At 41.9% G+C, this 23,635-nt stretch overlaps 1 protein-coding gene across 1 annotated transcript in view; it reads right to left on the bottom strand.

Annotated features, from left to right (window-relative positions):
• The window catches only part of ptpro (protein tyrosine phosphatase receptor type O), an 85,293-nt gene that overhangs the window by 42,954 nt on the left and 18,704 nt on the right, over positions 1-23,635 (bottom strand). Inside the window, 8 exon segments of the mRNA XM_052034166.1 lie at positions 2,363-2,474; positions 4,432-4,601; positions 4,604-4,624; positions 6,012-6,132; positions 15,192-15,388; positions 18,962-19,123; positions 20,025-20,477; positions 22,361-22,513. Coding sequence (XP_051890126.1) covers positions 2,363-2,474; positions 4,432-4,601; positions 4,604-4,624; positions 6,012-6,132; positions 15,192-15,388; positions 18,962-19,123; positions 20,025-20,477; positions 22,361-22,513 — 1,389 coding nt within the window.

The following is a 23,635-nucleotide window of genomic DNA, read 5'->3' as shown; positions in this document are numbered from 1 at the left end:
TGTAATAGCGTTACGGTAATCGCTACATATTTCTCCAGCTTCTTAATAATTGCTGTCGAAGGTTCTGGAGCATTCATACTCACAAAATACTAGGAAAATATTGTATCCAGGACAGGGGCCCAACCAGACGGAGAATGGATCGCTCCCTGTCAGATGAAAGCAGCACCAGCAGAATAGTCTAACCTCAGTTCTCCAGATTAGCGGCCAATTTAAACTCAAGCTCAAAGAACGTCACCCCACTGGTAATGACAATGGGGCAAGTGTAAGAAATTAACTAACCCCTGTGGTCATGGTCACTGACTACTGAATCAATCTCTAAAATGTTCAGAATCAGTATATGGTCAGGCAGAAGCAGCATTTAAAACGAAGTCACAATTTTGATTTTTTTTACATGAAAAATAAATTGTGAAAATTTGTTGGTTATTCCTTGGCCAGCATCATATGGGGTGACCACATCTCCATCCCAGTGTTTGTCACTGATTTGGACACAGCTTTGGACTCTCCCTGGGTCCCAGGTCTGGGCAGCTGAAGACTGAAGCACCATCTAGTCCACAAATAACATGAACTCCAAGTCAAATGTGGATCAACGCATAAACAACCTAATCAACTGTCTCTAAATATGGGAGCAAAGATGAAAGGAGGGAGGGTATACTGATAAATACCAGGGTACAGATGGAAAGTCAGCAGACATATGGCTAAAGTCAACACACTGTTAATTAAAAGGATTGGGGAGTACATTATCTGAAAAGCAAATGGTTTTTGGGAGAATGATTCTACAATATGTTGGCTAATGTTCCCTAATTCTTGAATAAAGCACTAGCCTTTAACTAGAAAGAAACATTATTCTAAAGTGCTGTCAATCAGAATTTAACACCAAACAACACAAGGAGTTATTTGTACACAAGGCCAGAATCTTGAGCAAGAGGGGTTGATTTTAAGTTGTGCATTAAAGGGAGGTATAGGGTGGGAATTCCAGAGATTAAGTCTTTGTCAGCTGAACGCATGAGCAAAGTCGGGCGTGACGATGAGATGTGGTGAGTATGAGCTCGGAGGGTTTGAAAACAGGGATGAGAATATTAAAATTGAGGCGCTGTTTAGCTGGGAATCAACAAAGGCCAGTAAGCACAGAGGTAATGGTGAGAGGGCTTTGAGAAGAATTGAAACATGAGCCAGTTTCTAGACAGTGAAACACTGGAGATAACAAAGATAGGGAATGAGATTTTCAGCAAAGGAGGCAGGGCTAATGTCAGCCAGTGTCAGCGATGAAATTAGATGGCGTTAGTGAGGCATGGACAAGTAGTCTAAGTGTTATCTCTAGGTCAAATAATGACATCAAGGCAGGAAGTCTTGATAAGTTACAGACATGTACTAGGGAACAAGAAGGAGCCAAGTAGTGGGTATGTGGTGGCAACTCCTTTCCAATGTTTATGTAGAGTGGTTTTCTCTGTCTCCATCAGACAGTGGAGGTTGAAAGAGGCAGTGGCGAGCACAGATGGGCACAGTTTGGGAACAGATGCTATGGTTCAGACAACATCTCCGATCTGCAGGATATTGCTGGGCAGTAGAAAAGATGGTCTAGGGATTGGAGCAAAGCAGCTTAGTGACAAAATTGATGAGCCTCTTCCATATAGTTAGAGGCGAGGATTAGATGAGAGAGATGAAGGGGGTTTAAGAGGACGGTTAGCAGTGGGTTTTCTTTATATTCCCAGATGGTATTAAGACCGTGAAGAGTTTCCCAGATGACAGGAGTACTTTATGTGGCCCAGCCAGAATTTTGTTGGTAAATGGAAAACTAACCAAACTTGTTCACATCAACATGCTACAGACATAATGGAGCGTACCAGAAAGTAATGCCGTCAATGAGAGTATTGGTTTTAATGGAGACTTGGGCATTATAGGTGAAGGTGAAGATATGGCTGAGCAGGGCCCAGAAACACATGAGGAACATCACACCCACCCAATTCCATGAAATCATTGTCCCCAGCCTTTGCAGCAAATGTCAGGAGACACAGATGAAGTATTCACTGATGTGTTGACTATCTGTGGAAAAATGGCAGCCCTATACAACCCGCTTCTGTTAAGGTGATCCATTGGAAGAGGGGCTATAAGATGGCAAAAGGATAATGAAAGCAACAGGCTAATGCAAGTTATTTCTATATCTGTTGTCAAAGAAACTGCCCTGCCTGCAGTATGGCAAAGTTACAAATGGGAAAAGGTAGGAATTCAAAAGTGTGCTATTCTGAAAATGCAGTAAGCAGTATATCTTTAATGCAGAGGAGGAAAAAAGTTTGCAAGTGGCTGAAACAGTGTCAGAATTCCCTGCTCTTCTTCAAGTAACTGAATTAGCACGAAGGGGAACTACCTGTTATATAGCTTGCTAACGATCTGTCACAGCAACTGTGTTCAGGCTCTCCCCAGGACACCATCGTAACACGGAACTCATAGCGCGAGGCCGGTTGCAGGTCAGTCACAATCTGACAATGAAACACAGCAGCACGTCACATTTCACCGAGAACTGGGAAACAACAGCAAAAGTATGTCTTCAAAAATTAGTTCACATGATAAAGTTAAATATGACTCACTACTGATTATAACCCATATAATGCTGGAAAAGTGGGGTTGTTAACAGTTATATCACTGACAAGGAACTTTGCTACCAGACTCGTATTCAATTAAGTTGCAAGAAGATGCTTTATTGAAACACATAACCATAGATTGAATTTCTCTTGCAGCTTTGTAGAACTCCAAGTCATTCAGATTCCCAAGGAAATATACTTCATTGCTGATCATCTACGTTCCTCTCTGCCTCTCCCTTACTTTGGCCTGCTCTCTTTCCAAGCATAGAATATCTGAGTGTAAGAATACTGAGTGCATGAGAGTACGTGTGTGGAATAATGACACGAGTAGTTGTTATTCAACTTCAATAGAGTTAACACACATTCTGAAACTCCCAGCATCTCCGAGCAATTATTTACTGCAGTACTCACCAGTTCCACTATAGTGGCTGCATAGACCATCTCCCAATATATGACACCACTCTCAGACCTAAAGATTGCACTGAACAGCTGCTTGCTGGGTAAGGAACTGTATTTACATATGAATGCTCTTATACATGCACTCATACCCCCCCATTTTCGGCTCCATTTGTCCATCTCCTGGGTGCAGAGCTAACTATTATATTTTGTATAGCATCAATATTGATGCAAGATTATTGTGAGAGAATATGAGTGTCTGGCACCATTCAACTCTTCAACACCACCACTTCCACCAACTTTCTGGCCCAAATCAAAAATGTGTAAAACCTTGGGTCACTTTCCCACTGATTCTCCTCTGTCCTCAATTTGACAGACCATGCTGTTGGAACTGGAGTACTTGTTGCTGAGGAACCAGATGTGTGGCCCTCATAAGAGTACTTCAACAGGATTTTGAACCAGCATCTGCTATTGCTGTAAACATAGATGATTTATCACGCTGCAGTAATAAGTTACTGTAGAATGACGACTTTGTCCAATATTTAGCACAGAATTTTTTCTTTAATTTGGTTTTGGTACTCAAGGGTTAAAAGTTAGATGCAGTCAAAGAAAAGCACCTTTGAGCTCAACGTTACATATTTTCTTCATTTAGTTAGTACCCAGGTAGCCAAATAAGGTAAGGAACTTAACGGGTTTCCTTTTTGCAATAAAGAAATGCATGAAGGAAAAAGACTTGTGTCTGCACAGCCTGCTGTGTACTACACTGTGGCTTGGGCCTTGTGCTACCAAGTTTCTCTGTTGCAGATTCATGAACTAAACTTTTAATGGTTCTCAGCAAACCACATGACCAGCATGCTTTTAGGGGCCCTGACCAGGTTTTAAGCAGCAGCCCCAACTATTTACACATTTTTATTTCTTCCAAGGCAATAGTTAACATTTATTTAGAAATCATTGCTTCATTGCTACAGTTTCCTTTAATTGCCTAAAATCCTCTTTAGTGTCAACTGCTCAATTAAGGTAAACACTAATTTTGTCATCAACTGTAAACAAAGAGATTTACTTAAAGAGAACTAGCAAAACTAACATGTGAAAGTGAAAAAGGTCCTTTCTTTAATTGTGGGGCATCACTACTTATCTAAATATCTGAACAAGTTCCTGCAATCATTCCTTATAAGTTACAGGAGTTTTCTGCAAAGCTGTGGCATTGACAAAAACATACCCTCAGGGCAGAAGTCTGAGAGAGTGAACCATCTGATGTTTAAGGACCGGGTTCAATTCTCACTCCATTGATTGCAGTGGAATGCAAAACAGAGCTTCTGTAAAAGGCCTGTCCTGTTACACCCACACCCAAATACTGCCAACACAAATCTACCTTGACAAATGCAACAATAGAAGAGCCAAACCTCACCCCTCCCAAAATGAGAGTTAAGTCAGCCCTGCCCCAAAAATGCTGAGTTACCATGAAGTTGGTTAAGGCACTTGTGAATGGAATATCTTGAATGGTTTTCCATTTTGACTTTTGATTTTTTGGGTCATGATGGTACATTTCCACCAGGTACTTTTTGAAGACCACAGAGTATGGCCTGCTCCAGCTCAGCACCGCTGCTGTGGGCCCCAGTGGATACAACGGAGCTTCTTCACTCCTGACGGGTCTGTGAAGGGAAAACAGGTTTGAAATTAGGATCTGTGCATCTTAGAGATAGTTCTCATGGAAGGCACTGTTAATCTTCATGACCAACCAAACAGAACATCGACCACCTTGACCAGGGTCTAACTGTGCATTATTCATGTGGGATGGCAGAAGAATTCTACAGCTTCAAAACGGGCTGGCTCTTTATAAGTAAATGCACTGAGGTTCAGTACTTCAGTTAGAGCTGGGTTACCAACCTGAGCCCAATTAGACCCAACTCCATGTGTTGCCTTCAGGTCAGACATGAAAAAAGAAATCAAGTCTTTGGGCTTGTGTCAAGATTGTGTAACGAATTGACCTGTACGATGGGTTTGTAAGACAAGCTTTTCACTGTACCTCGGCACAAGTGACAATAATAAACCAATACCAAGATTGGATCGTCCACAGTCGAGAATGGGGATGGGATTTTAATTTTATACATGTGCAGATGGCATTGTACAACAGACAGATAAAATAAATGAAATTTGGAAACAGCAATTTCACCAGCTTTGGAATAGGGAACAGTAATTTTGGATGGAAAGAACTTATATCTGTTCTAATGGTTCAAATCAGAAACACATTTTCCTTTCAGACACTGACCAACTCTGCTGTACACACTCATGTTCAGTCTTTGTGCCATCTTTCCAATAGCTGCTTTGTTAATCCCATATCTGGATACAATATGGGCCTCTTAAAGACTCTGCCTGCCAGTTGCAGACTTAGTATGAGGCAGGAGGCCATTCACTTAGCAGCTCCATGCTGACTTCCAATTCCAATCCCCCTTTTATTTCCCTGTAATACAGATAATTTACTTTCTCTCACCTGCCTACAAAATCTGCTCTGATTCTTCTACCATCTAACTACAGTCTGCAGTAACCAAATAACCTATCAACCCATACGTGGGAGGAAACTGGAGCACCCAAAGGAATCCCACAGTCACAAGGAAAACGTGCAGACTCCACACAGACTGCACCCGAGGTCAGGATTGAACCTGGGTCACTCCAACTGTGAACATGCCCTGTTGCACCATTGTGCCATTATCGTAGAATCATTTGTTGTAATAAGTACACTGCAAGTCACTGTGATTTTGACTACACCACCCAAGAAGGAGGCAGCAATGAATAAATAGTTGAAGTTATGCACAAGTCTAGACATAGAGCAGAGTGGGACTGCTCTTGGGTCTCCCTCAAACAGCTGGCACCAGTGCGAGGAGCAACTTCCCTCTGTGCTTTCATTCTTATCCCTGAATACCCCACAAAAAGGGATGTTAAAGTTGGTAATCAGTGTCGCACGCGTAGCTTTTAGGAGACCCTACTTCTATTACAACAGAGAATTGAGGATGTGAAAGTTGCAACTTCCCAAATACTCACTCAAGCCAAATGTAACTGGACGAGATGGAGGGCCGACTGACGGACCATTCTTCAGATAGACCACCACCTGGTAATGTGCCCCAGGCATAAGGTTTTCAATGATGTTGCCACTCAGGTTTACCTGTTAACACAAAAGAGATTAACACGAGCAGTGCATGCTTTTCTACTTTGAGTTCTTTTGGAGCACATTTGCTTATTCCCCCACTCCTAATCCCTGCCAAACCAATGCTGTTAAATCATGCTTCAGATTTGGCATGACTTTACATTGTGTCCTTTACAGAATGAGCCAGACTAGTCTACTCATGCAATGCTATTCAGTTACAGAACTTTAAAATATAATCTTGTAATATATCTTCACATCATTTTGTTATTAGAAACCCTTTTCCACTTTCCTTTGAGCTTTCATTGTTGAAAAAAAATGTATTTGTATTCCATAATAAAAACAGAAAATGTTGGGAAAACTCAGCAGGTCAGGTAGCATCTGTGGAAAGAAAAACAGTCAATGTTTCAGATCTGTGTCAGACTGAGATACAAGTTAGTTTTCGGCAGAAGAGAAGATGAGGAGGGATGTGTAGAGAACAGGAATGTTTGTGACAGGGAGAGTTGAAATGGCTTAATGGAGGCAGGTACCGGCACACCGAGTTTCTTGGTGTGTGCATGTGCATTGTGCAGGTAAGGTTGTGGGACCTGCCTGGCAGACCAGTCTTAAACTAGTAGGATAAGAAAAACAGAGCCAATATGATATATCAGGAGAAAATGGAAGAGGCTGGAAACACTCAGGAGGTCAGGCAGCATCTGTGGAAAGAGAAACAGTTAACCTTTCAGATAAGGGCTCTTTTATCAGACCCGAGAAGGTGAGGGAGGGTGGGTGATGATTGGAAGACAGGGAATTTCTCTGATAAGTGAAGTGGCAGGTGGGATCAGACTAAGTTGGGTAATTTGTTGCTAATGTGGTTCTGGCATACTAGGTCTGCCAGCAGGGCCAGATAGCAAGGGCAGACTATAGAGAGGCGAAAATAACGAGGATGACAGGCAGAAAAGTTTCTTGTAATCAACAGGAAGAAAGACTATTACCTAAAGTTGGAGAATTCAATATTCAGCCTGGAAGTCTGCAACATGCCCAGACAGAAGATAAGAACACAAGAAACAGGAGCAGGAGTCGGCCATCTGGCCCATCGAGCCTGCTCCGCCATTCAATAAGATCATGGCTGATCTGGCCGTGGACTCAGATCCACCTACCTGCCTTTTCCCCATCACCCTTAATTCCCCTATTATGCAAAAATCTATCTAACTCTTAAATATATTTAATGAGGTCGCCTCTACTGCTTCCCTGGGCAGAGAATTCCACAGATTCACTACTCTCTGGGAAAAGCAGTTTCTCCTCATCTCCGTCCTAAATCTATTCCCCTGAATCTTGAGATTATGTCCCCTAGTTCTAGTCTCACCTACCATTAAAAACAACCTTCCTGCCTTCTATCGTATCTACCCCTTTCAAAATTTTATACATTTCTATAAGATCCCCTCTCATTCTTCCGATTTCCAGCAAGTATAGTCCCAGGCGACTCACTCTCTCCTCACCGGAGAGCCCTCTCATCTCTGGAATCAACCTGGTGAACCTCCTCTGCACCGCCTCCAAAGCCAGTATATCCTTCAAGTACAGAGACCACAACTGCACACAGTACTCCAGGTGCGGCCTCACCAGTACCCTGTACTGTTGCAGCATAACCTCCCTGCTCTTAAATTCAATCCCTCCAGCAATGAAGGCCAACATTCCATTTGCCTTTTTGATAACCTGTTGCACCTGCAAACCAACCTTTTGCGATTCATACACAAGCACTCCCAAGTCCCTCTGCACAACAGCATGCTGCAATCTTTCACCATTTAAATAATAATCTGATCTTCTATTTTTCCTTCCAAAGTGGATGACCTTGCATTTACCAACATTGTACTCCATCTGCCAGACCCTTGCCTACTCACTTAACCTATCTCTCTCACCGCATCCTCTGTGTAATTTGCTTTTCCACTCAATTTAGTGTTATCAGCAAACTTAGATACGCTACACTCTGTCCCCTCTTCAAAATCATTAATGTATATCATGAACAGTTGTGGGCCCAACATCGACCCCTGCAGCACCCTGCTCACCACTGACTGCCAACCAGAGAAACACCCATTTATCCCAACTCTCTGCGTTCTATTGGTTAACCAATCCTCTATCCATGCTAATATATTACCCCCCAACTCCATGCATCCTTATCTTATGAATAAGTCTTTTATGAGGCACCTTATCGAATGTCTTCTGGAAATCTAAGTATACAACGTCCACCTGTCCCCCTCTATCCACTGTTATATCCTCAAACTCCAGTAAGTTGGTCAAACAGGACTTGCTCTTCCTGAATCCATGCTGTGTCTGCCTGATGGAACCATTTTTAACTAGATGTCTCGCTATTTCTTCCTTAATGATAGCTTCAAGTATTTTCCCTGACTGCAGATGTTAAGCTAACTGGCCTATAGTTACCTGCCTTCTGTCTACATCCTTTTTTAAAGAGTGGCATGACATTCACTGTTTTCCAATCCGCCAGGACTTGCCCAGAGTCCAGAAAATGTTGGTAAATTATCACAAACGCCTCTACTATAACTTCCGCCATTTCTTTCAGTACCCTGGGATGCATCCCATCAGGTCCAGGGGAGTTACCTACCTTTAGACCCACTAGTTTGCTCATCACTACCTCTTTAGTGACAGCGATTGTACCGAGGTCCTCACCTCCCATCGCATCCATAACATCTCTTTGGCATGTTAGACGTTTCCTCCACAGTGAAAAATGACCCAAAATAGTCATTCAAAGCCTTGGTCATTTCCGCATTACCCAATATTAATTCCCCCTACTTATCTTCCAAGGGACCTACGTTCACTTTAGCCACCCTTTTCCACCTTATAAAAACTTTTACTATCCATTTTTATACTATGTGTTAGTTTGATAATCTAATCTTCCCTTTCCTTATTGCTTGTTTAGTGGTTCTTTGTTGCTTTTTAAATGTTCCCAATCTTCCAGGTTCCCACTACTCTTGGCGACTTTGTATGCATGAGCTTTTAGCTTGATGCCTTCTTTTATTTCCTTAGTTATCCAAGGCTGGCTCTCCCCACCCTTACTGTCCTTGCTCTTAACTGGAATATACTTCTGTTGAGCACCATGAAAAATCTCTTTGAAAGTCTTCCACTGTTCCCCAACTGTCCCACCATATAGTCTGTGTTTCCAGTCTGCACTAACCAACTCCTCCCTCATCCCATTGTAGTTTCCCCTGTTTAGGCATAATATGCTGGTTTTAGATCAAACTATTGCACCATTTGTATGAGAAATTCAATCACACTGTGATCACTCTTTCCAAGAGGATGCCTAACTACAAGGTTGTTAATTTTACATGTCTCATTGCACAGGACCAGGCAAGATAGCATTTTCCCTTGTAGGTTCAATAACACGCTGCTGAAGGAAGCTATCACGGATGAGGTGTTGTTTCTCGAGCTTGCGTTGGAGCTCGTTGCAACAGCGCAGGAGGCACCAGTTTTTTTGTTGCAAAAAAATAAACAGCTGGAAAAACTCAATGGGTCAGTCAGCATCTGTGGAGGCAAAGGAATGCCCATGGTTTCAAGTACAGACCCTGCATCAGGACTGACAGCATAGAGAAGATACGGCACAGTAGCGTAGTGGTTAGCGCGACACTATTACAGCGCCAGTGATCGGGGTTCGATTCCCGTCGCTGTCTGTAAGGAGTTTGTACGTTCTCCTGTGTCTGTGTGGGTTTCCTCTCGGTGCTTCAGTTTCCTCCCACATTCCAAAGACGTATTGGTAGGTTAATTTGGGTATAAAATGGGCGGCGCAGACTCGTTGGGCCAGAAGGGCCTGTTACCACGCTGTAAATAAAATTTTAAAAATTTAATTTAAAAAAAAATTAAATTTAAAAATAACCAGTATATACAAGTGAGGGGGAGGGGTGAGACAGAGGCTGGTAGGTGACAGGTGGAACCTGGTGAGAGAGGGGTGGGGAAAATGATGGAGACATACAGCACGGAAACAGGCCCTTCAGCCCTACTGGTCCATGCCGACCAAGATGCTCATCCAAGCTAGTCCCATTTGCCTGTGTTTGCACCTGATCCTTCTAAACCTTTCCTATCCATGTACCTGTCCAACTATCATTTCAAAATTGTTATTGTACCTGCCTCAAGCATCCTCTGGCAGCTCATTCCATACACGTATAACCCTGTGTAAAAAAAAATTACCCCTCAAGTTTCTATTAAATCTTTCCCCTCTCACCTTAAACCTATGCCCTCTAGTTCTTGATTGATTCCCCAACCCTGGGAAAAGACTGCGCACATTGACCTTAGCTATGCCCCTCATGATTTTATACACCTCTATAAGATCACCCCTCAGTCTCCTATGCTCCTAGCTTGTCCAACCTCTCCCTATAACTCAGTCCCTCAAGTCCTGGCAAATCCTCAAATCTCCTCCGCACTCTTTCCAGTTTAATACTGTCTTTCCTATAATAGGGTGAACTAAACCGAGCACAATACTTCAAGTGTGGCCACATCAACGTCTCATACAACTGCAACATAACCTCCCACCGCCTTTACTCAAAGCCCTGACTGCTGAAGACCAGCGTGCCAAAAGTGTTCTTCACTGTTCTGTCTACCTGTGACACCACTTTTAGGGAACAATGTACCTGAACTCCAAGGTCCCTCTGTTCTACATTACTCCTTAGGGCCCTATTGTTTACTGTGAAAGTCCTAGCTTGATTTGACTTTCCAAAATGCAAACACTTCACACATTCGAATTAAACTCCATTTGCCATTCCTTGGCCCACTTACCCAGCTAATCAAGATCCTACTGTAATTCTTAATAATCTTCTTCACTGTCTCTGATACCACCTATTTTAGGTGTCACCTGCAAACTTACTAACCATGCCTCATACAAATTGTTGCCATAGATGACAAAGGGCCCAGCACCAACCCGAGGCACACCACTAGTCAGGGGACGCCAGTCTGAGTAACAACCTTCCACCATCATCCTCTGCTTCTTACCATTAAGCCAATTGTGTATCCAATTAGCCAGCTCTCCCTGTACTCCACGTGATCTAACCTTCCAGAGCAGCCTATCATGTGGAGACAGAGAAACGGAGAAAAAGGGATGGTGTTCTTACAGGAGACATTGTGGGAAGAGCTGCAGTTGAGGTATTTGTGGGAGTCAGTGGGTTTATAGGCGATATCAGTGGATAGTTTGTCTTCTGAGATGGAAATAGAGTTATCCAGAAGAGAACTGTCAGGAATAGTCCAGGTAAATTTGAGGGCAGGGTGGAAGTTGGTGGCAAAAGTGATAAATTGATGAGTTACTGCAGGAAGCAGCACCAATGCAGTCATTGATGTAGCAGAAAGGTGCCAGAGCAGATTTGGAACAATGACTATTCCACATAGCCAATGAAAAACAGGCATAGGTTGGGGCCCATGTGAGTGCCCAAGGCTACGCCTTTGATTTGTAGAAAGTGGGTTATCTTTAGAAGGAGGAGGACATTTCAGAAGCCCTAGAACAGAAAGCCTCATCTTGAGAAGAGGTGAGGCAGAGAAACTGAGAGAAAGGGATGGCGTCCTTAAGCAGTACATCTCCATCACTTTTTTTGTTTTTCATTAATATTTCAGCCTGGCATTTCTCATTAACACTAGATCACAGGGAATCTCTTTCATCATCTAAAACACACTAATTTATTTACGTGTAGCTTCTTGAAAAATGATTTTTGACAAATGCCTGCATATTGTAAATTGAAATTCTAAGAAACACTCTGAAATGATGTGTGTTTATCTCCATTCAGCTACTACTGCTTAATGGAAGGACTTCTGGTTTTAACAGTCAGTAAACCAGTGAATAGATTCATGTTGAATGCAGAGATCAATAAATTGATCCACCTGAAAGTACTGTGGGAAAGCAGGACTATGTACTTAAGTACAGCAGATTCCAGCATCATTTATAGTTTAGGGCCAAGTTTATCAATGCTGAGGAATCTTCCCGTTAATGTGTAAAACTGTATTTCAGAAAGCAATAGTTAGAAGAATCCATTTGACATTTCTGCTCCATATAGAAACAAAAAATAAACAGTGAAATTTGTGGACGGTTCAAATCATAGCTCCAAATTTATTGCTCCAATTTCAAGCCAGTAGGCTTTGAACTCGAGGAGTAACTTTGCCACAATTGGGAGAACGTCACAGCTGAAATATTGTGTGCAATTCTGGTCACCACGCTATAGGAAAGAGGTGATTGCACGGGAGAGGGTGCAGAGGAGGTTCACCAGGATGTTGCCTGGGATGGAATATTCCAGTTATGAGGAGAGACTGAATAAGGTTTGTTTTTGTTTGAAGCAGACCAGCTAAGGGGGGGGGGAGAGGCATACAAAATTATGAGAGGGTAGAAAGCAAGAAACTTTTCCCAATGGCACACGGGTCCAAGACTAGAGGGTATAGGTTTAAGGTGACGAGTAAGAGGTTTAGAGCAGATTGGAGGAAGAATTTTTTTCATCCAGAGGATGGTTGAAATCCAGCGTACACTGCCTGAGAAGGTGGTGGAGGGCAAGTATTCGTACAACATTTAAGCATCTGGATCAACGTTTGAATTGTCAAAGCATTGAATGCTATGGAGCAAGTGCTGGTAAATAGGATTAGCATAGATAGGTACTTGATATAGTCGGCGTGGACATGGACCAAACGGCCTCTTTCTCTGCTGCATGACTATAAAACCTCCTATCAATGGGACAATTTTAAAGATATAATGCAGAGAATGCAAAACAAAAATGCATTCACTGAACTAACTATCCGAGAGAAAACAAACACAACCCCAAATTGATTAGTAAACTGGTAAGATCAAAGCTTTTCAGCCCATTACATTCCTGCTGCTGTTCCCTTTAGAACCCAGTATCTTGCTCAACTTCAACACTTCTCTCATACAGAAGCAATGGACCAGGTATGGCTTTGATGGCTGCAGTTGACAATGGCTGTTCAATAGATCCTATGGTGGAAATGGTGCTTCTGCATTCATAGAGATAAGGCCCCTTCTTTCGCAAGTGTCAGGAGTGACAGACTAGTGGGACAAAAACTAAAGGAACTCACATTTCAATAGCTGCTATCTCAATGGGCTTTACGATGTCTTCATCTGTCAACGGTTTAGATCAGAGGCATCCTGTTATTTCACAGGGAGGTTTTGTTTTAAATATTTCTTAGGCTAGAAATCCCATTACATAAGGCAATGCTTTTTGCAATTTCAACAGTCCAATACACGAAAACTGATCAGAAACAGAGTTCAGCACTATTTACGTGCATGGAGTGCTTCAGGAGATGCTAACAGGGCCCTCCTTGTGTACGATGCACTGATATGCAGAGGCTGCTGAAGGCTTTGTTGTGGCATCAATCAGCATGCAATGGAGCTGCAGTGCGAATATGTCTTGAAAGGCTGAAGCATCTGCTGCTGCAAAGTTAAAAGGGCATTCTCTTGTTGGGCAGAAGTGGTAACTTGTTTCCTCCTGGTTGGTCCCGAGGTCATCCTGACCCAAGCCAAGACTTTATGTTCTTCATTGCTGGGATTCCGAGCAAAAGATGTCTTCTCTGGGACTTAGAATCAGAATCAGATTTATTATCGCTGACTTGTAGTGTATGAATGTGAAATTTGTTGTTTTGCAGCAGCAGTACAGTGCAAAGACATAAAAATTACTATAAATTACAAAATAAATAAATAGCACAAAAAAAAGAGTAACAAGGTAGTGTCTATGGGTTCATGGACTGTTCAGAAAGCTGATGGCGGAGGGGAAGAAGCTGCTCCTGAATTGTTGAGTGTGGGTCTTCAGGATCCCGCACCTCCTCCCCAATGGTAGTAAGGAGGGCGTGTGCCAGATGTTGAGGGTTCTTAATGATGAATGCTGCCTTCTTGAGGCACCGCCTCTTGAAGATGTCCTCGATGGTGGGGAGGGTTGTGCCCGTGATGGAGCTGGCTGAGTCTACAACACTCTGCAGTCTCTTCTGATCCTGTGCATTGGAGCCTCCATGCCAGGCTGTGATGCAACCAGTCAGAATGCTCTCCACTGTATATCTATAGAAATTTGTACGAGTCTTCGGTGACATACCAAATCTCCTCAAACTCCTAATGAAGTAGAGCCGCTGGCGTGCCTTCCTTGTGATTGCATGTGTTGGGCCCAGGATAGATCCTATAAGATGATGACGTGGTTGCTTGACCTGTGCTGGTGTGGGACTCTGTTCTAGCTTTAGAGCCTAGTTGGTGTGCCACTCACACTTGTCTGGGGACACCCTGTGTGGGGTTGGGACCTATGACTTCACAATATCCCATTAGCCACTGATCCTGGCTATTCACTGTGACCAAATTCAGGAACAGTCACATGGTTATACTAGTGCTCTAGAGGTGAAATTATTCTCAGCACGGATGCATCACTCCAGCACGGATGCATCACTCCAGCACCACACAGCCCTGTATCAACCATGTGGTGATGCGATAGGATACAGGCTCAGCAGAAAAAAAAATGTAGAGTACACTTTAACATCTCCACAGACAGAGGAAAGAGAAGACAAACTGAAGGTAAAATTAGAGTCACCACAGATATCAGAGTTTTGATAATAATCTTTCCCTGTTCATATTTAAAATGAGAAAATTAGTAATATTTTTCCCCCACAGAATATGGATATTGTGCATAGACAAACATTTATTGCTAATTCCAAACTGCCCCCAGATTGAGTAAAAAGATAATTTCAAAGGGCAATAGGGTTAACCATATTGCTGTGGATTTGAAGTCACAGATAAGACAGGTCAAGTATAGCAAACTTCCTTCACTTCAGTGAACTAGATAATAATCTAATAGTTTAACAGTCACCATCAATGATGCTTGCTTTTTATTCTGGACTCATAATTACAGATTTAAGTTTCCAAGTATCAACATCAATGGGTTTCAGGATTCTAACCCAGTAACCTGACCACTATAATACTGTAACCTCAATACACATGGAATAAAATGAGATTCAATCCAAAGTGAAAGCCTGAGGTGTCCTTCATACTTAAATCCTTTGGTCAATGAATATTTTCACAACACATAACATACAATCACATCTCATTTTATATAGTTCTTTGAGCTTGTACAACTCAATACCTTTGAGCAGTAAAGTAATTCAATTCTTTGGCCTTCTACTTGCTGCTGACAAGAGAGAGATACAATCGACACAATACCATCATAGTTGGTTTCTTGCGACTGAGTCCAGGATACAAGGGCTGTGACTGAGTTCAGCACCTTCACATACACATTTTTAGGAGTTTCAGTGACCTCCTTAAACCATTTCCCGGAAGGACCTTAAAAGAAAAGTAAAATATCCTTTAGGAAAAACAATTAACTTCCAACTTGAGAGGAACACAAAACTGAATCAAATGTTTGGGAAGAACACAAACCAGTTTGAAGAATCAGAAGGATAACAGAATCATACAGTGGTTACAGCAGAGGTGGCAGCTATTTGGCCTATTGAGTCTATATTGGCTCTATGTATTCCCCTGCCCCTCCCCATAGCTCTGCAAATACATTCCAGGCAGATGCTCTAATTTGCCTCCGCAGTGGGTTCCAGACCCTAACTCCTCTTTGCATTGAAAGATTTTCCTCAGAAGTTTTTGGTTCTTTTGCCAATCACCTTTATGCTGTGCCCCATGGTTCTCGCCTCCTCCACCAATGAGAACAGTTTCTCTGTCATTCAGCTTTATGACCAAGTGCCTTTATCAGATCCCTTTGCACCCTCTTCTGCTTCAGGGAGAGCAACCCCAGCTTCTGCAGTCTATCCCACAACATAGAAGTCTCATCTCAGGAATCAGTTTGGTAAATCTCTTCTGGATAGTCTCCAAAGTCATTTTATCATTTCTAAAATATGCCACCTAAAAGTGGTGGTCGTACCAGTCTAATGGCTGTATCAGGATTTTATCAAATTTCATCAAGACTTCTCTGGTCTGATTTTCTATATGTCCGTTTATAAAGCCCAGAATCCCATATGCTTTTCTAAAAAAACTTTCTCTACTTGTCCTGCCATTTTCAATGAATTATCCACTTACACCCTTAAATCTCTTCTTGTTCCCCTTTCAGAATTGTGCCTTTTCGTTTAAATTCTCTCCTCCGTCTTCCCGCCAAAATGTAACACTTCATATTTATTAACATTAAATTTCATTTGCCACTGATTTGCCTATTCTACCAGCCTTTCTACATCTCCCTGAAGTTTACTACCATCCTCCTTAGCTTGACCATGCCTCCAAGAATCACGTCATCTGTATATTTGGAAACTGTGCCCTCTAAACACAAGTCCAAACTATTAATAAATATTAAGGAAAGCACAAGTGAATAAAAAGGAAATTAACTTATAAAAATATGAAATAAAAAAGACAATAAAAGGAGGAAATTATGAGACAGTAAGACTCTTGTAGAGGTTTATATAAACATAAGGGGCATAGATAAGATGAATGGTCACACTCTCTTTTTCCTGCTGGGTAGAGGAGTCCAGAATTAGAGGGCATAGGTTTATGGTGAGAGGGGAAAGATTTAAATAGGGATCAGAGGGGCAACTTTTTCCAGAAAGAGGGCAGTGGGTATATGGAAAGAACTGCCAGAGGAAGTGGTAGAGCCAGGTACAATGTACAAGGGACATTTGGACAGGCAAATGGATAAGAAAGGTTTAGAGGGATATGGGCTAAATGTAGGGAAGTGGGACAAACTCAAGTAGCCATCTACTAGTTGGCATGGTCGAGAGGGGCTGAAGGGCCTGTTTCCATGCTGTATTAATGCTATGACTCTATACTGCCAACATGCCACATTTTAATTTAGTACAGATGGGATCAAGCTGTTCGGTTTCTACAGTAACTAGCATCATATTGCTCTACATACACCTGCTATCATTCGTTTCATTGAACAATCACCCTAACACTACCCACAATTAAACTAACGGAATATATACTGTATCCAGTCGTTAATGAATCCCATAAACACTTCATTATTGCTATTATCAGCTTGAAAAATGTTTTAAAAATGTATGGGAGAATTTGCATAAAGTTAGATTTCCATAAGTTTGGACATGTGTAACCCGGGGAGCCCTGTATACCCTTTGAGAAAAGACATTTGAGTTATTTTACTTCATTTTAATATTTAATCACATTAATTGAAAACATTCAAGTACTAATTACTACAGTTATTAAAATATTTTTATTTACATCTATTTGAATAGCTGTTACATATCTCTGCCAGAGACATTTAAAAGCCATTTGACAGCAGGCAAGTCGTCAAAGGTCATCAGACAAGCTGGGGTAGGGCTCCTCGGAGCTTGCTCTAGCACACGGGTACCTCTTGGGTGCTGTGGGTCAACTGGCTGGGCCCTCTATACCCAGGAGAGTCCAGGCAGAAGGGTCAGGAATACTCACTTTGAGGGAAGACAATATATTTTGAATACTGAAAGGTCTGGATAGAGTGGACCTGGAGAGCATGTTTCCACTAATAGGAGAGTCTAGGTCTGTGGCACAGCCTCAGAATAATGGGGCGACTCTTCAAAACTGAGATGGAGGAATTTCTTCAGCCAGAGGGTGGTGAATCTGTGAAATTCATTGCCACAGAGGGCTGTGGAGGCAGAGTCATTGGGTGTATTTAAGGCAGAGATTGATAGGTTCTTGACTGGTAGAAGGGTTAAAGGTCATGGGGAGAAGGCAGGAGAATGGGGTTGGGGAAAAAAAAAGTCAGCCACTATTAAATGGTGGAGCAGTCTCGATGGGCCAAATAGCCTAATTTTGCTCCTACACTTTATGGTCTTATGGTTTTGAGAGAATCAGGAGATGGACTGAAGGTAGACTAACTGAGCTCTTCTTCACGTTATCTGATTTCTCTCTTCTCTGTCTCATCCAATGTCTCTTCTCTGACTCATCCAATGAAAACAAAATAATTCCAACTGTCTGAACATTCCTATTATAATCTGTCACTTTTATTGGAGGAGAAAAAACCTCACCTGGCCCACCGTACTTGGGGCTGAACGAGTGGACTGTTACACAGAGATGGGTGTGGCAAAGATGACAACACAAGTAGCTCAACGCTCACTTCCAAAACTGCCCCCAAAACCAAACCAACTGACACTGAACATCTTGAACAAATATATCACAGCAGGCCTCATCATTTAACACTTCGAATGGGGAGCAAAAAAAATCATCAAATTCTGCATGGTGTAAAAGACAATCATCCACCTCTGTTCCGATTTTCAGCAAGCATGTCTCTCACAACTATCTACAAACCTTCACAATTGCAGTGGTCCAATGCAGGAACTTTATTTAGTTACTTTTAAGGTAGCAAGACTTTGCAGCCACAAGTAATATTGGAATGGTTCAGGTAGAAACAAGACATGAAGCTGTTTTAAGAAGAGTAACTGGCTTGATGCTTTCTCTCTCTACATAAAATTCACAGATAATGTATTTCAGAGAAGGTCCAACATTAATATCTGAAGATCACCACTTCCGGATGAGAATCTTTTCTTTCACATCTTGAGGATAGTTCTCACATCCGCATCTGATGGACCAATCAGAGATCACACAACAGGTGATATTCTTGCAACCAGAGTTTTACTGTTGGTTTAGAGGGATAACTCCACCCCTTTAAGGTCCAGGGGTCTTGACTGCACTGTGTGGATTTGGAGCATTATTTAGCAAACTATTTGGGAGTGGGCATTATGGTGGGATGGGAGACGGAAGGGGAAGCGTTGGCGGGGCAGGTACAGCTATTCAGTTTGTTGTTGTCGTCAATCTGAAGCTGTTCAATGGAGACCTTTTAGTGATTGTGACTGATTCCATACTCCTGAAAGTAGCTCTGAAACTAGGTCTGCTTGCTTTAAGTTCTCTCTCTGATCTCACATAGGTACTTACTCAGGTAAAACGTCAAGGGTTTCTTGGATGAACCCTCTCTAGTCAGACAGGTACCAAAGGAACTGACTGTTGTCACATTTACATCGTACTTCCCCGGTTCTCTGAGTTCCACCTCAAATATATAAGTGTTATTTTCCACTCTGTAAACATCAGTGGGGTGCCCTGTAGAATGTAAAAGTTTAAAAGGACCATCAGTGTGCAAAATGCTGAATCATTTGAAACAGTTTATATTGCATCTTCAGGACCGATTCATTTTAGTTCTATGTTCTTTTGTATTCTTAAAACTTTTAAAAGGAAAAAAGTCAACAATGCCATCATGCGATACAAACTTTTGTGTCAAAGTTTCTTTACCTCAGGTGATATAAAAAATTGTTTCCTAAATGAATCCAAGGAAACTTTCAAATGCTTGACTGAAAAACTTACTTTGAAGGCTGGTATTTGGTTCTTTTTTAAAGGAACTGGATGAAATTTATTTGTTCATTAGTTATTTTTCATAGAATAGTTTTCCACGCCTTTTTTTTAAAACTGGCATGCAGAATAGCATACACAATGCATGTGTGGCCCAGCGCCAGCCACATCAGTCCCATGGGGGCTAAGTCTGTAATACCAGAAGAAGCCTTAGAGGATGCACGATGATACAGCCCCAGCTCACTTATTTCTTATTTGAAAGATTAAAAAATAACTTGCATTTCTCTAACCATTCACCAAAGGACTCCTCAAAATAGCTTGCACTCAATTAAGTACTTCTGAAGAGTAGGAACTGTTCCAACATAGGAAACATGACTGGCACGAGTGCCAAAATCTATTCCAAAATAGTAGTCTTGGAACCTTTACGTGCCCCGAGAGATTTAATGGGCCTTCAGCTAGACTTCATTAAGAAGGCAGCACCTCCAACAGTGCTACAGTTCCCAAGTATTGCGCTGGAGTGTCAGCATAGGTTTGCTTCCCAAATCACTGGATTAGGGCTTGGGCAGAAACATGCTGACATACCAAGGCTAATACTCAATAGATCTGTATTACGCTGCCGGCATTTTACAATAGCAATATTGGTAGTTTGGCTTACCTTGCCGTTGGATATAAATGTTGAAGCCATCATAGTTTGTAGGTGCCTTTGGAGGGAACCATTCGAGCACAAGCCAAACAGCCTCTGGATTGACAACAGAGCTCACAGGCTCTGTGGTTGTGTAAGTAATATGTTGTGGATCCTCTTCAGTGACATTCATTATATCCAAGTAATCACTTCCACTTGCCGAGGTCTCTTTAGTGTCTGGTTGGAGCTCCTGTGCCCAGTCAGAAATTCTTCTACTGCCACCTCTACTAAATGATTTATAATCTTCCCTACTGACTGGTTTGGTAGTTGTGAGATCATTAACTTCAGTATCAACCGTATTACTTCCCTCAGCAACCGTATTGTTAGTGTTGAGTGAAAATTGTTCATGACCAGCATGACTTTCACTGTTAGATTGGCTTCTTCCATACACAATCTTCATTGACACATTGCTTGGGGGATAGGGTACTGTCGAGGGAAAAGAAATAACAATTTCCTTACCAATGAAGTATTAAATTAGAATAAAACCCTGTCATCCTAAGTGTTTTGATCGTTATACAAATTCAATGGATGCAAGGGAGGAATATGAGAGGTTCTCCATGTCACACACCATCCCTGCTTGGAAATATATCACCAGTCCTTCAGTATTGCTAAATCCTGGGACTATTTTGTCAATAGCTTATGGGAGTACCTTCACTAGAAAGGCTGCAGCGATTCAAGGCAGCAGCTCACCACCACCACCACCTCAAGCGCAATCATGAATGGTCTTCCCTCATATCCTGTAAAATGAATGGGATTTGCTCACCTTGAAAGGAAATGTTCAGGACATAATACATCTTGGTTGTCTCCTTGGTTTTCTCAATGATGACAAACAGCTTTATTTTCATAATTCACTCTCCCCAGTTTGAATCTCAAATGTCAGCTCAAGCCAGGAACTTTGGTGTCAGATCAGCGCACACAATTCAGCCAGTGCTACATACAGTTAACATAGAGTAAATCTTACTCAACCCCCTGCCCAACCACTGTCCCCTCCCCGAGTGTTGGGACAATTTTGTTTTAAGTTTACATGGTTAATTATGCCAATGAAATTGACTAAAATATATTATTCTACAAATATTTTTTCTAAATGCCAGTCCAACCTCAATGACCTGCTCAGTGGTTGATGCAACTAAGAATGAGTAAAATAAAAAGCCAGTTTCTGTAGTAGTACTAGAATAAATTTACCATCGAATCCGGCAGGACATGGAAGGGTATGCAAGAAAAAAAATTGGTAAAGTTGCTGAGACTGTTCTTTCGGTAAGGATTGAGATGACAGATGCATTTTACTCTGAGTGCATGCAAGGATTCAAAATAAGTAACAGTGAATGAGTCACTTGCAGAGTAAGCCAACAGAGCGTGGAATTGCACAGGACTGATCTCATTGGGATAACGCATCAAATAGATAAAAATATCCAGAAAGAAAAAGAGGAATAGAACGGAAAGGGACAGTGATGATATTCAGAAGCTGTCTGGTAAGCATGATAAGACAAATCAGATATAAAGCACAAAGGCAAGTTGAACAAATGAATAAATTATTATTGATATTTTAAAATCAATGGGCCGACTAGTTTGAGTCGGGTACAATTTTTTCCCTTCCCACCTCAAACATACATCTACCATTGAAGAAGGTTCAAAGCCTCCAAGGACTGAGAAGCAAAATCAAATTTACTTTTGCTGGAGACTTAAATCTTCTTAAAAATAAAAGAGCCGTTGATAAAATGAGAACAGCTAATTAAGCATGGAGCTGGAAAGCAGGAGCATAACCTGTTGAGTTAAGTTGAAGACTGAAACACAAATTCCCAAAGGATGATGAATAGCTGGTTCATTCCTAAAGAAGGTAACTGAGCAAGGCCATTGGGTTCCTTTACTGAAATAGATGAATGAGTACATAACCAGCAATTCCCAAGAGAAATCAAAGTACAGCAACTTCGAATAATTGGTGGCCTATAATCTGGGTACTGTGGCTTGATGAGTTGAATGGTTTTTACTTGCTCTGACTGTTTTGACATTGTTAACTCCATATATTATCATGTAGCCGTAAGACAAAATGTTGCGTACAATCTTCTTCATAGCTTCTAACGCCACTGCTGTCAAATGAGTCAACTGCAGGACCTTCCCTGCAGATGTTTCTTAATTCAGCAGCCTGGTTAATCAACATAATTAGTGCTTTGAGTGTCCCCCCCAATCCTAAAAGCCAATGAACCCTCTGAGATCCACCATAATTGATGAGATCTGGTTGCCCTATAAATACCTATTTTCCCTGCTATCATTGAGTCATTATCTTGGAAAGACACACAAGATGATGTTTTTACCTGTTCGATGATGTTTTGGTTCATGACCAACAGCACTATACTCCATTAATGGAACTCTGTTGACATTGGCCTCGGCCACCAGTTGCAATGTGATGTTACTGTAACATGTTCCGGGCAGCCAAGTGTTGAAAATTAATTTGCCTTTCAGAAAGTCTGTTCAAGAAAAAGCAACACAAGAGAGTTAGATAATAAAGGTTTTGAATATGTCTGCAAGTTTACAAAAGGGGCCAATTCTTCAAGGTTACACTGATGGTGAGGGAGTCCAAAAGCTGCCCAGGATTTTCCAATAAGTAATGATTGTGTGGAAGATAACTCCCAGTATTCCAGAATGTTGGGGGGGAAAAAAAAAACTGTCTTGTCTAAAAATTCCTTCATGCAACACCCAATAAAAATGGTACTGTACAGTTTACAACTGGTTGTCTCTGCACTTGTTGGGAAATTGATTCCTGACTTTGTGATGGATCTCCATTCTTCCAAACATCTTCCCTGCCCCCACCAAACACACCCCTAGTCCTCCACCCTCAGCCAGCAAAACTTCCCCAAGGACATCAACAGGAGTGCAATGTCCAAGATTCATCTCGTGTGATTTTCAATTTCACTGGTCTCAAAAAGGTCCATTCATAATTAGTTGCACACTGGCCAAGGTTTATCAATCTCCTTCCCCTGAAACCATGCTAACTACATTCTTTGTCCTCACTGAGATCTATGACCTTCTGCAACCTTAGACATAATCTCACACCTGCTTGGGCTGCTTTGCCTTTGGTAATCAAGGATCATTCCAGGTTGCTACCATGATCTCTGCCACATCTCATTGTTTGCTACTTATTGATCAAGTCACTCAAACTCTACGCCTAAGACTTCATCTCCTTTATCTCCAGCCCACAGTTGTGGGCAGAGCAAGCATGTGGATTTGCTGCCATTGCAGATTTCCTTCAAGTGCAGGCATTCATGGGCTTTAGAGACCCCTCTGACAGCCTCCTGCAAGAAGCATCTGCCTGCAACTCTTGGGAGCTGTCTCCATGCATAAAGAACACACCTCCAATCAATATGGTTCTTCACCAGGGAGGCCATGCTCAAGCGACCCTCTGAGATCACTTTCCCACCTCCTCATGATTGCAGCATCCATTCATTATCAATGCTCCCCTGTAAGCAGAAAGAGTGCTCCTTGTATTGCAGTATGTCCCTTTAACATCCAGCTGCCAAGATTGCAGCTGCTAGGCTAAACACTATCAGTAACAAGAACTTGGAATAGACCAATATACGGCATCATGCGGA

Source organism: Pristis pectinata, chromosome 19 (genome assembly GCF_009764475.1).
Source record: "Pristis pectinata isolate sPriPec2 chromosome 19, sPriPec2.1.pri, whole genome shotgun sequence".
NCBI classification, from domain to species: domain Eukaryota; kingdom Metazoa; phylum Chordata; class Chondrichthyes; order Rhinopristiformes; family Pristidae; genus Pristis; species Pristis pectinata.
The sequence above is the reverse complement of the archived record's forward strand: the minus strand, read 5'-3'. Positions and strand labels throughout refer to the sequence as shown.